The sequence below is a fragment of the Orcinus orca genome, chromosome 2 (genome assembly GCF_937001465.1).
Source record: "Orcinus orca chromosome 2, mOrcOrc1.1, whole genome shotgun sequence".
NCBI lineage: Eukaryota > Metazoa > Chordata > Mammalia > Artiodactyla > Delphinidae > Orcinus > Orcinus orca.
Window position 1 is genome coordinate 127,125,586 of NC_064560.1, and position 13,504 is coordinate 127,139,089.

The 13,504-nt window shown below is 54.1% G+C and overlaps 1 protein-coding gene across 2 annotated transcripts; it reads right to left on the reverse strand.

Annotated features, from left to right (window-relative positions):
- Positions 1-1,506: 1,506 nt before the first annotated feature.
- Positions 1,507-12,367, reverse strand: AJUBA (ajuba LIM protein). Of its 2 annotated transcripts, XR_007475761.1 has the most exons (9): positions 10,966-12,367; positions 7,883-7,984; positions 6,169-6,236; positions 6,000-6,062; positions 5,149-5,279; positions 5,014-5,065; positions 4,245-4,313; positions 3,944-4,042; positions 3,654-3,792 (listed from the first exon to the last, which is right to left on the reverse strand). XR_007475761.1 is itself a non-coding variant. In XM_033411638.2 (8 exons), the coding sequence occupies exons 1-8, from the start codon at positions 11,996-11,998 to the stop codon at positions 3,637-3,639; spliced, it is 1,674 nt and encodes a 557-aa protein (XP_033267529.1). In that variant the 5' UTR covers positions 11,999-12,364; the 3' UTR covers positions 1,507-3,636. The 2 variants fall into 2 exon arrangements, 1 of the variants encoding a protein (XP_033267529.1); XM_033411638.2 differs by lacking the exon at positions 3,944-4,042 and having other exon boundaries at positions 1,507-3,792; positions 10,966-12,364.
- Between the last annotated feature and the right edge of the window lie 1,137 nt (positions 12,368-13,504).

Consider the following 13,504-nt stretch of genomic DNA (forward strand, 5'->3'; position numbering starts at 1 on the left):
GACCTCATCCAAATGGCTTTCTGTGCCCTGAAACAGCTTTCTCGTATGTCCTCCTTGACTGAGGATGGTCTCCAGCCTGATTATAAACGGAGTCTTACCATTTCTGTGGCCCTGAGAGCTCCAGGCGGAAGGGGAAGCAGTCAAGTCTCTAAGAAGTAAGGCAGAGAACCTGCACCAGCCGGCTTATTCACAAGCCCCATTCTGGCCTGTGGCAAACAGGGCTGGCCAGAGCAAATAGCTCAAGTCTGCTGTGAAAGCCTGACCCCTGTCCGTGACTCTCATCTAAAGAGACACAAAACGGATCCATAATTCTTCCATTTCCCCTTTCGCTGTCTCCGGCCTATTGGCTGTTGATGAAAATCAGGTGGCAAATTGGCCAAACAAGGTCCACCTGTTGCTGTATCCTTGGCAGCATCCCATGAATCTTTCAATACCAACAGGAAATAGTAAATAGAACTGCTAAGGATGAACAATCTCCCCGTGAACAGGAAGAAGGGAAACTCTTGAGATGTGGGGTACACTTGGAACTTGCCAATGATGCCTTGCGACAGCTGGGGCTGCTCCTATGCCATGGCCTGCCTTCCCTGGGCCCGTCTTCATCAGATATTAGCACTTGTTTTTCCTCAGGAAGGAGGGAGAAAGTAGCCCTAGTGGCAAGGACAGAGTCTTGGGGACCCCTCAGGGTGAGGACAGACGAGCACAGACCTAGGAAGGAATCAGCCAGTCAGTGGTAGAGGGAGGCCAAAACCACTGTAAGAAACAAAGGGTCAGAGTGACAGAGTGGACAAGACCCCCAAGAGTAAAACAACCGAAGGGATGGATGTAAGGCTACACGTGCTTGTCTGCATTTCCCAGACCTGGAGCAGCCTGGTGAGAAATTTTCCCATCACAGAGCCTTTGTATTCACTTATTTAATAACAATAGTTCAGAAGAAGCAATCCCAGCTGTAGAACACGTAATTTTGTTTCAGAACATTACCCTGCCAAAAAAAAAAAGTGCATTTCCCCCACTCTGGCACTCCATGGTGTGAATCTGATCTCTTACTTTCACTCAGAGGCCTCTTTTATGCAATTCCCAGGTTGGCTGGCAAAGTCATCTTAGAATCATCCCTAAATGTGGAATTTCTGTTTTCAAGAGTCATTTCCAATATGAAACTCTAAGTGGTGGAGAATAAAGACTAAGGATCAAAGGTTATCAGATTAATTTGCCTAAAACCAATTCACCTAGAGACAGTTTCAAATAAGTATTTATCAAATCTGCAGCATTTCAAAAAGTTTAGCAGATTCACCCTTTCACTTTTCATTGCTGTTGTCTGTTACACCTTTGTTAGTCAACTGAATATGCCACATGCCTGTTTATTTGTTGAGACTATATTGGCCTTTCAACAGCAGGAATGTAGTAGACAGACCAAGTCATCAAAATCATATTGAGCTCTGTTACAGTTTTCAAAGCATCTAATTTGGAAAAGAATATTGGATTAAGAAACACAAAAAATGATACACAAAATGTCTGTACCAATTCTATTTATTGCTGGAAACTTTAAAAAAGTTTGAAAAGTAGGTAACAGAAAAAGATATCCATGAAGGTAGGAAGCAATCTCGTCATTTACAAAGTGCTGCAAATTTGATAAATTTATGCTGCTGATAACTCAGGGGTACTCTTAGATGAAAAGATATAAATCCTTGAAATACCCAAGCGTGACAAAAACGAACAGAACAACTAAATGGCTATAAAAATACCCAAAAGGGAACTCAGCTTTTGGCAAACTGGTCATCAAGTGAACTTTAAGTAAACAAGTTTTTAGTGGATTGGTTTTAAGAGATCTAGCCAAACTGATCAGAACCAAGTGAAAGTGTTTTGCCTCTCTGGCTCCTGGAACCTCAAGAGTTTGGGAGCTGTGGTGGAAATAACTCTGGTTTCCTCTGAGAGGCAGCAGGTCTGGAGAGCTGAACTACTACTAATGAACCAAGTGTAAGAGTCCCCTGACGAGAGAGAGAGAGAGAGAGAGAGAGAGAGAGAGAGAGAGAGAGAGAGAGAGAGATTGTGTGTGTGTGCCCGTGTGTGCACACAAATGTATACTAGAGATACAGACTAGAATCAGACCTTTAGAAAATACTGGAACCCGCCTGTGTGTGCCTGTTATGTGCTACAGCACAGGCTGCACACCTGGAAAGGCCAGTCACCCACATCATGGCAACTGGAGGGCTCCTCCTCCACAATCCATTTGGAATGTCTTGATCTTTGGGTCTCTGGCCCTTGGGGCCCTCCCTAGAGGACTCTTCTGTCAGGGCTACAGAGTGCCTTCTTTTTCTTGGCTGGCCTCAGAGGGGCCCACTGGCCAGAGGAATTTGTCAATGGTGGTGACGGCAGCAGCAGTGACTGCATCTCAGATATACTGGGTTGGCCAAAAAGTTCGTTTGATGTTTTCCATGAGATGGCTCTAGTAGTGCTTAGTTGTCTTTAACTTCATTTGAAACAATTTTGTTAGATTGTATTGTGACAGCTATCACATCAGTGTGCATTTTAAAAAAAACTTATAAAAATTGGTGTATTTTTGTGTAGCCATTTTAATATTGAAGGTGGAAGAAAAAAGGAACATTTTCGGCATATTATGCTTTATTATTTCAAGGAAGGTAAAAACACAACTGAAACGCAAAAAAAGATTTTTGCACTGTATGGAGAAGGTGCTGTGACTGATCGAACGTGTCAAAAGTGGTTTGCAAAGTTTCATGCTGGAGATCTCTCGTTGGATGAAGCTCCGCGGTTGGGTAGACCAGTTGGTTGATAGCAATCAAATCAAGACATTAACTGAGAACAATCAACGAGGGAGACAGTTGACATCCTCAAAATATCCAGATCAAGCGCTGAAAATCATTTGTACCAGCTTGGTTATGTTCATCGCTTTGATGTTTGGGTTCCACCTAAGTTAAGCGAAAAAAAAAATGTTCTTGAACATAGTTCTGCATGCGATTCTCCACTGAAATGTAACGAAAACGTTCCGTTTTTGAAACAAATTGTGACGGGTGATGAAAAGTGGATACTGTACAATAATAACGTGGAATGGAAGAGATCGTGGGGCAAGCAAAATGAACACCACCAACCACACCAAAGGCCGATCTTCATCCAAAGAAGGTGATGTTGTGTATATGGTGGGATTGGAAGGGAGTCCTTTACTGCGAGCTCCTTCCAGAAAACCAAATGATAAGTTCCAACAAGCACTGCTCCCAATTAGACCAACTGAAAGCAGCACTCGATGAAAAGCATCCGGAATTAGTCAACAGAAAATGCATAATTGTCCATCAGGATAACGCAAGACCGCGTGCTTCTTTGATGACCTGGCAAAAACTGTTACAGCTTGGCTGGGAAGTTCTGATTCATCCGCTGTATTCACCAGACAATGCACCTTCAGATTTCCATTCATTTCGGTCTTTACAAAATTCTCTTAATGGAAAAAATTTCAATTCCCTGGAAGACTGTAAAAGGCACCTGGAACAGTTCTTTGCTCAAAAAGATAAAAAGTTTTGGGAAGATGGAATTATGAAGTTGCCTGAAAAATGGTAGAAGGTAGTGGAACAAAACAGTGATTACACTGTCCAATAAAGTTCTTGGTGAAAATGAAAAATGTGTCTCTTATTTTTACTTAAAAACCGAAGGAACTTTTTGGCCGACCCAATAATTGGCAGGGGGCTGTCGGGCATTGAGCCGCTGCATGTGACAGCCGTGGCAGAGCAAGTGCCCATCCAGAGGGAAGCAGCAGCAGCCTTCCTCGTCACTCAGCTGCATCCGGCAGTCCTAGGGAAGAAGGACACCTAGTTTACCTCAGCCCAGGAACCAGGGACATCGTGGAAGTCGGCCCTGCTGGGCACTAGACTCCCAGTGACTGGGAAAAAGGGGGCGGGGTTGGAGGGGGATGAACTCCCAGAAGAGAAACCTGAGAAAATACCTCAGCTGGACGCCAGGTGTCGCTGCTACAGCAGAAATAATGAGACAGGCTCCCATTTCCAGCTGTTACCAGGAGTCCCTAGTTTTGGGAGTCTTGACTCTGGGGAAGCCAGATTTAGAAAGGACTAAACGACCACACCCAGAGAGTGGCTGAAGGACGCGAAAGAGACTGGAGATGGGTCAGAGCACCTTCCTGGTTTCCCGTATCCTAGACCTCTCCTACAGACTGTGGCAGTTCTAGGACTTCACTCCCCCAGCCCCCTTCTAGCTCTCCTCTGGGAGCCCAGGCGCCCAACACTCACCTCACAGTGGTAGCACTCAAAGTGATAATCTCGGTCCATGGATATCACCCTCACAATGTCCTCACAGCCCTGAAATAATGCACACCCCCATGGGCATGAGAGCAGCACGATAACTCCAACTCTCCCCTCCCCCACCAGCCCCCCTTCCAACGGGAGGTTCACACAGAGGCCTCCAGAGCCTCTCTGCCACAGTCTGCAGCTTTGAGGTGGCCTCTGCAGACCCTGCGGGAACGTCCCCCCTCTCCTTCGTTGGCCTCCAGGAAGGCGTGTCCCCTCGTGGAGCCTCCCCTCTGTCCAGGGGCTCAGGCCTTACGGAGGGAAAGGAAAGAGGCAGGCTGCATCAATAAAGTAAGCTAAGCCGGGGACGGGGAGACCCAACAGGGCCTGCTTCCTCGTGGGCTTTTGGCTTCTCTCCCTTGGCACACACAGCATAAACCATTTCTGACCCCTTCCTACCAGCCCTGAGGATTCTTCCCACCTTTTTCCAGCCCCTACATCTGGGGGCTGGTGACCTTGACTTCAGAGAAAGTCTCCTTCTCTGGACTGGGAGAAAAGAGATGGAGCCTGGGTCCAGCAAGGCTGTCAGACAAGTCCAGGCCCGGATGTTGGGGTCAGGGTGATGACCCAGAGAGCAGAGTCACACGGGAATCTTCGCAGAGTACATTCCTCAGCACCGCTGCCTCCCAGGGGAGGCCAGGCGGCATGTCCCCAGTCCCTCCCCAGAGGCAGCAGCACTGGCTGCCCTGCAGGAGAACACAGACATACTGACCTCTGAGGGGAGGATGGGTTGGCCACAGGCCGCACACTTAGGAGCGTAATTCCTGAAAGAGAGAGGACAGAGGGGAGCTGAGGCGGGGGAATCCCTGAGCCCAGGTCCACACCACACCCCGGGCGGGGGACTCACTTGTGGTAGTCGGTGACACAGTACACCTGGTTGGAGAAGTCCACAGTGAAGGGGATGCCGTCCAGGCACTTGTTGCAAACGATGCATCGGAAGCAGCCTGGGTGATAGGACTTTCCCATTGCCTGGAGGATCTGGCTCGTGGGGCGGGAGGAGAATCAGTCTCTGCTTTCCAGCTACCGATGACGTTCCCTGCTGCTCCCACTAACCTCATCTGAGCCCCTGCTCTCGTCCTAGAACAATGCTGTGTAATCTGGGATGACCAAGGAGTCTTAAAATGGAGGCAGAAACCCTGATAAAGGTCTTAGGGAGCATCCAGGCCAGTGTTTCTCAGACTTGGCTGCATATCAGGGTCACCCCGGGAGGTTTTTAAGCCCATCAATGCCTGGGTCCCACCCAGAAGTATTCACCACAGTCTCTGGTGATGACCCAGCATTGATATTTTCTTTACTTCTTCCCAGGTGATCTGCTAGGCTGCCAGGGCTGTGAACCACTGATTCAACCCAACTCCTCTTTACAGAAAAGAAAACTGAGCTTCAACTGATCCCAGCCAGTAGCAGAAAGGGGATTAAGCCTCAGGACCCCACACTCCTGGCTCAGGTGGAGGGCCGGGTTGTGCCTGCAGAGTTAGGGAGTTAGAGATCACGGGAGCCTGGGGTGGCAGGCGGAGGAGTCCAGACTTGATCCCATAGGCAAAGAGAAGCCACTGTAAACAGCGGTTCTGGGGAAGAATGGGACGCCAAGTAGTTGCTGATAGGTTTCCTCCCCCCACCTTTTCTCAGTATCCATTTAGTTCCTGATTCCACCCCTCGGCCCCTCAGCTTCACAGTCTCAGCTGAAGACACTGTGCTTACCTTCTCCAAAATCAAGTGACCACAGACACAGCATTTCTCAGCTGCCTCCTGAAACCCTGAAAACTAGGAGGAGAAGACCAAGGGAGGATGTTACGGGCCGAGAATGACCTGATGGGCCACAGAGAAAGGGGTGGGAGCCAATTCCAGGCCCAGGGGACCCCTCACTCACCAGATAATCTTCCTCACAGTACACAGAGCCGTTGACGCTGTAGAAAGCCTTGCAGCGCAAAGTTCGCCCTAGAAGCAGTAGACAAGGGGCTGGAGCCTCTCCCAGGGTCCAGGCACAGGGCGTCCCCGCCACGGGGTAACTGCTCTCCGGTGTTTCATGATGCGTTTAAATCTGGATTTCAGAGCTTGTCCTCCTAACTGCTGTCTGTCCCGTCTCCCCACACAAATACCCCATCTGATGCAATTCCAATTTGTTTGGTCTCACTCCTGCCAATCCCCACTCCTTCGCTTGCTGCTTCTCCAGCTCCTGCCCCCCTCAACAGTTTTCTGTGGCCCTGCTTTAAAGGGGTGCCGCCTTCTCCAGTGCCTGTGCTTGCTCGGGGAGCCACCTGGGAAAGCAAAGCCAACCACAGGCTGGGGGACAAGGTCAAGGGGCTCTGAACACGGGGCCTACAATGCGCTCAGAGACAATCACACTGTCGTGGACTTTGCTCTCTGGGACCTTTCAACCCAGGAGCTTCTGCACAGCTCTCCTATTCTCCTAGCCCTGTCTGTCTCCCAGGGATAGGCTCCATGGAGGTCAGGACATACTGGGACTACTGTTGGGGACAAAGTGCTTTGTTTGAGAGCAAAGTTGGTCCCCTTTCCTGCTGCACTAGGCTGCTTCCCCAAGCTTAGAGGGACCCAGAGTCTCCGGGGTCAGAAGCAGCCCAGGATCTTCTGCAAGCAGACAAGGCAGGACCGCTCCCCATGAAACCAACACCCAGGAACTGCTCCAGGGTGTCTAAATTATCAGGTATGAGGAGGAATGAGACAAGGGTGGAGAATGGGCAAGTTTCCCACCTCTGCCCTCTTCTCATCAAAATCTCCACTGCCAGCTCTGTCCAGTGGTTTAGAAAAGTTGACTTAGAAACTTATGAGACACAAGGGAGTAGAGAGAGGGAAAGAGACATTCCCAGAAGAGGCTCTATAAACAGAAGGACAAATAGATAGATGAACCTAAAGGGAGCCAGGCAGGGGATGGGAGAGGCTGGAGCCAGACAGGCAGAGATAGGAAATTAAAGGTCCAGCAAAGGAATCAGAGTGGGTAAGCAGGGGGGCCGGGTAATGAGGGAGGTGAGGGAAAGGCTGGGGAGTTGAGGCCGCTGGGAGCACCCCCTGCTCCTGGCGGGCCTCCTGAGCTAACAGCAGCGGGCATTCCTGGAGCGTGATGTCATCAGCTTGGCATGGCCCGGTGGCCTGCACTCCAGCGAGGTGGCTGAACTCTGACCAGCCGAGAGAAAACCCCCCTCTCCACTCCCCCACAGCTCCCCGCTCCCTCAGCCCACCCCACCCTTCCCACATTCCAGTCTTTCACTGTCGCCCCAGGCAACTCAAGTATGCTGCCCAAGACCAAGCCCCTCCAAGGAGAGGCCGGAGGGCTGGGAGGGAGTCCAGGCTGGGCAAGCAGGAAGGCAGAAGAAAGAGGGAGGAATAGAGCGGAGGAAAGAGGCTCAGCAGAGGGAGGGCTGACCTCAGCAAGGGGCGCCAACATGGGGGCGGGCGGGAGAGAGCCAGGTAGAGCACAGAGAAGGGAAGCAAGAGAGAAGGTGGGGGCCAGACCAGCAAATGGAGAGGCACAAGCCCTGCTTTCCCTAGGCACTTGTGAGTGTGTATGTGCGGGGAGTGCTTGAGGCCTCAGGCCCTGGTCCAGAAGGTCTGGGGGCTGCACTCACCACAGGAGCAGCAGACAAAGCACTGGGTATGGTAGAGGCTGTCCAGGGCCTGGCAGGCGTTGCTCTGCCCATAGATGCCTTTGTTGCACTTGATACAGGTGCCTGAGAGGAGAGAAGAAGTTGTCAGCATCATGGCGCACTCCCCCAGCTCAAAACCAGGGATTCCTCATCTTTCCTGATGGCAAAGGACCACCAGTCACAGCCTCCTTTTGACAGGCTCCCTTTTGGGAAGAGAGAGTTAATGGGATGCAGCAAGGTTTTGGCTGGGCAGACTTATTCTTGTTCACTGATTAATCAACAGACATTTTCTGAACATCTATTTAGTGCCTCGCAACAACATTGTGCCCAATACTGTGGAAAATTGGAGAAACTCAAAGATAGGGTCCCTGGACTTCAGATGCTCGGTTTCTGTTGGGGAGAAAAGACTAATCAGGCAAGATATGATCACCGTGGCACTGTGTGAGACAGTCAGAGATGTGAGTCCATAAGGGCCCAGCAGCAGACTGAAAAAAGCTTCCTAGTGAAAGCACGCCAGGTGCAGAAAGCCTCTCCAGGACCTCAGCTTCTCCATCTGTCAAACTAACTGCCATTCGGCTATGGAATGACTTCTTGTTTTTGCCCCTCCTGCTGTGGAGCACAGGCTCCGGACGCGCAGGCCCAGCGGCCATGGCTCATGGGCCCAGCCGCTCCGCGGCACACGGGATCTTCCCAGACCGGGGCACGAACCCGTGTCCCCTGCATCGGCAGGCGGACTCTCAACCACTGCGCCACCAGGGAAGCCCCAGAATGACTTCTGCTCTGTACCTCTAGGCTTCCAAAGATGGAAAGAAGGATCTGGCTCAGCAGAGGGCCCTGTGCAGAGGGGACCATGTGAGTGTGACTCCTCTGGGGAGGTGGCTGCTGAGAATGCAGGGTGTGTTCCAAGGATTGAGGGTTGCAGAGGAAGGGGGGAAGGGAGGCAGAACCCCTCATGTCTCCCTGTCATCTTCTATCATAGGAGGAACAGAGCCAAACTGCTCTTCCCTGACATCTCCTCTAAAATACATAACACCTGGCTCTGGCACCCCCGTTTCCTGGGTGTGTTCTTCCCTCCTTCCACTCCCCAATTCCAGGCCCATGAGTGAGGGCTAGGGCCTGTCTTTGGGGAACAGATCCCAACGGGCCCGCCTCACCCCGCCCCACCTCTCCCCCTCGGCACACTGCCACACTCCTTGCCTGTTGGGGCCCATCCAGTCTTTGCCCAGGGGCTTGGGAGCCCGTGCAGCAGCTGCAGCGACTGATGGGCCCAGGCCTGTCCTGCTCCCACCCTCTGGCAGCTGGGCAAGGCTGTAGCCAAGGAAGAGGGCCCCTACTAGGGGCAGGAGTAGGAGGGTACAGTCAGGCTGGGGGTTCTGTCAGAGGAGGCAAACTGACCCCTAGGGAGAGAAGCAGCCCTCCCCCTCACCGGGGTCCAAGGCTTCCCCAGGGGAGGGGAGCTCTGCCCCAAGATTGCCATGCCAGGGGGCCCTGTCAGAGCCATTTCTTTGGGAAGCCTTGGACATTACGGGAAGACACGAGCCAACTGCTCAGGCATGTCTGCCTCACCTCCTCTAACCCAGCATATCCACTCCTAGGTTCTTCCTGCCATATTACTGCACTCTCTCCCAGCTCCTTCCTTCCTTCTGGTTCTGATGGCTTAGCCAAGGAGACTTCTCTCCACCCATCAACCACTTCTCCCCAGCCTCGAAAGGAAACTGCTAAAAGGATCCTGTCACTTAGTCTCCCGTGACCAAAGCATCATCTGCTCTGGGTTTTCCTCATTCAGGTGGGGGCGGGGTGGGGGGGAAATGGGGGAAGGTTGGAGTTGAACTAGCCTGCAGCCCTGCTACCTCTGAACCTCCTCCCTTACCTTCCTTCCCTGGCTGGGTTCCTCTCTCTATTTACATTTCTAGCCACAGTGTTCTAGAGCATGGGGTCTGGGGCAGGAACATGGATGGTGAGAAAGGTGAGAAGATGCTGGGAACACTGAAGGGGCTCACAGACCTAGGAGCAGGCCCTCCACCTCTTTCTGTACTTCCTATCACAATCAGATTAGCATTGTTTTATACAGTGAAGTGGTGCCTGTGGGTCTTGACTAAAAGATCGTTCAAGACACCAATATCCCCCCCCCCAATAGCCGAGACATATAATCAATTAACACTTCCTGAAGGTAACTGCGTCCGGGAGAGAGGCGGCGACCAGGTTTCTTTAGCAGCAGGAAATAAGGGGCTACTTCGTGCCTGAATTCTGAGCAGGTTACGGCCAGAACTGAAGCCCGGGTTATTTCTGGCAGCTATACACGGTCGCCATCCATCCAGGGGTGATGTGGTCCCGGTGGTCAAGGCTTCTGCCCTGACTTCCGGAGGATGGGGAAAACAGAAGCTGACACCACCGGGTATCGGCTTAAATGCCCACCCACGCACGGAGCCAGCAGGACTGGGGCCAGACGGCAGTAGGGTCTCTGCTTTCCGTCCCAGGGCTTTCTTCCTCCCCCCCCCCCCCGGGCTCATTTCCCCGACCGCGGCCACAGCTCCGCGCGTGTTAGGAAGCAGCTCCCCCACCCCCTGCACCCCACCTCAGCCCAGTGCCGCGCGACCGGCCCCGCCCGCGGGCACCTGGAGCGCCCGGGCAGGAGCCGGCACGCACGCGGCCCACCCGCCCCGCCCCCCCACCCGCGCATTCCCCAAATTCCTGCGGGCGGAGCCTGGGCCCGGCTGGGGGCGCGGCGCGCAGGAGCCTGCAGGGGCAACGCCGCCGAGGGGGGAGCAAGATGGGGGGATGCTCTCCCAGCCCCACTTGGTTACCCTCAACAAGGCCTCCTACCGCGAAAAACCCAGGATCTAAAGCTGAGGAACTGGGATTCACGAGATCATCAGGGGGGTTGAATTTAGCAGGAATAAGGTGCCCGTGGTCCATTTGAAACCCAGTGGGAAGGGGAAATTCCTCTTGCCTCTTTCCTAGCCCCGCGTCTCTGCCTCCGACTTCCCAGCGCCCGCCGTCGGGGCAGTGGGGAACCGAATGCGGTGACGGGTCTCTTCCCGTCCCTAACCACTTCTCTCACTCACCAAAGTAGTCCTCTCTGGACTCCGGCTCCCGCATCCGGGCCCGGGCGGCCTCTGGAACGAACGCACCTGGCGGCTCCTCGAGACCTGACGGCTCAATCCCCGAGGGTTCTCCGCGGGCGCCGGCTTCTCGCCCACCTGTGCCCACCGTCAGCCGCAGCAACGCTGTTAGTTCATCTTGGTATCGGGCGCCCGCGGCGCAGTCCCCATAGCCAGTCACCGAGTGTCGTCCGGGTTGCGCCCCTCGTCTCTCCAAGGGCCCTGCCGCTCCCACTCCGGCCCCGGCTAGAGCTCCCGGGCTGCCCAGGGCTGGGGGATACGAGTGGCGGCTTTCCTGGCAGCCGAACCCCGCGGGCCGATGAGCGCACAGTCGGTCCAGGGCAGCGTGGAGCTCGGGGTAGGCGGACGGCACCCCTCCAGAGGAATAGCCCGCCGGAACCCCGGCCAGAGGTGGGCCAAACAGGCATGGCCCGGCGGGCAGGGGGCTGCCGTGGCGCTGGTCGTAGCCCATGCTGATGCCGCTGGTACGGTTGCTGCAGGGTCGGCTACCTCCGGCTCCACCAGCCCCCGCCCCATCCAGCAGCAGACTGCCCCGGGGGCTGGACGGCTTGCTCGCGTCGCTGGCTGAGCTACTGGCGAAACTGGAGCGGGGGCTTAGGGCTGGGGCCGTCTCCAGCCGAAAGTCGGGGGGCAATGACTGAGGTAGAGGCAAGGCCCGGGTGGGAGGCGGCCCCCCGGGAAAGGAGCCTTCGTAGCGCGGCGCCTCAAAGGAGCCGCGAGGGTTCCGCTCAGCGTCCAGGGGGCCTTGCTCCCGGGCTGGCTCCAACGGCTCATCCCCAGGTCCCCCAGTAGCTCCACGGGGCCCTGATTTCCTAGGTCCCCCCAACCCACTCAGGCGCCCCTTGCCCGGCCCGGGGGTCCCATCAGACCCAGACCTGCTAGATTCACCCTTTCTGCGGCCGAACTTGGCGCTGCCGGAGTCCGAGAGTCTTAACTTCTCCAGCAGGCGACTGGCTTTCTCCCCTAACCGCTCCATGCCCTCGGGCCTGGGGCCTCCAGCCCCCTCCCCGCCCGGCACCCTGCAGCGTCTCGGCGGCCGCTTCTCTTTCCCTGCGGCCGGACTTCGCTTCCCCAGGGGCACAGGATAGGCACAGGGGTTTAGCGGGCGCCCCGGATGCCCGGCGCCAAGAATCCCGCAGCATCCCCCAGCGAGAGGGGTTGCGTCCCCCCGCGCATCAGGGGTTAAGCGGGGCTAGAAGTGCCTACGGCCGCGGCTGTCCGGTCCGCAGGTCTATCTGTTCACGCGTCGACTCGCCCGGCAGCCCCACTCTCCCAGGCCCCCGCCCCCCTCGCTCACACACTCAGCACCGACCCAACTTCTCTCCCAAACTTTTGTCTGCCTGGCCGGATCTACTTTCCTGGAGGGGCGGAGCGCCGTGTGCGAGACGAACGGGGGTGTCGGCGCAGGAATCTGGTGCGCCGGAAAGGGGGGGTGGCGGGTGTTGGTGCTAAGTGTCCTGTAGCTGGAGATCCGCCGACTGGTGGCGAAAGGAGGGCGAGGGGCAGTTTGGACAGTTGCTACTACATCACTCAAGAATTGGGACATGAAAAAGTGGGGGAGGGGGAGGGGAACTCTTTGTTTGCAGTTGGAATGCGCGGAGGGGCACGGTGGAATGTCGCGGTTCAGAAAGGGGCGACGCGAGGCATGTTCTGCGCAAACATCGTGACTTTGTTCCTAGTGTGGGGACTGTGGGAGAGATGAGAAGGGACTGATACAGAAGTAGTGAGACAGGGAGAGAGAAGAAAGGTAGATACATAAAGAGGTTCAGAGACGCATAAGAGCCCAGAAAGGCGAGGAAGCCCTTATAGAGAGGTGGTGGAAGACAGGTATGGAAAGAAAGGAGAGCCGGACCAAATGGGATCGTGGGTGGTGCGGAGACGGAAGGGTGAACAGACCAAGAGAAAGACAAATTTGTTCAGGTCCAGAGAGAATGAGAGACAAACAGATAAGCTGCAATAAAAAGACAACTTTCTGAACCCAAAACTCTGTAACGGGAGGGAGGGAGCTTTCGTGTGTATGTAAAAGGAGAGAGGAAGAGGCTTGGGACTAATCTCTACCTTCAGGGTAGGACAGATAGAGGGATGGATAGACACCCCCTGGTGTTGGGAAATGAGATTTTTAGCAAATATTTCAGGTGACTGGGGATAGAAGGCCCGGTTTTAGAGCTAGCGAACGCCTCGCCCTTGCTTGGCCCACAGTAGTTGGTGATAAAGAATAAGTACTAACTTAAAAGGGAGAAAAAGAAAATGTCATTGAGAGGACATAGCAAGTGAAAATGATCAAGGTGGAAAAGGAAAAGAGGCTGATCTTGGCCATACTAGGAGGATCAAGAATAAGGAAAAGAGGAAGCCATGGCGGAAGCTGAACATGCCTAATTAAGTATCAGCCAACTGATTTTGCCCAGACTAGCACATGGCGAGGGAGAGGGGAATGGAGAAGGAAATGACTCCTTCGTATTTAGATAGTAAATTCGTATGAAAA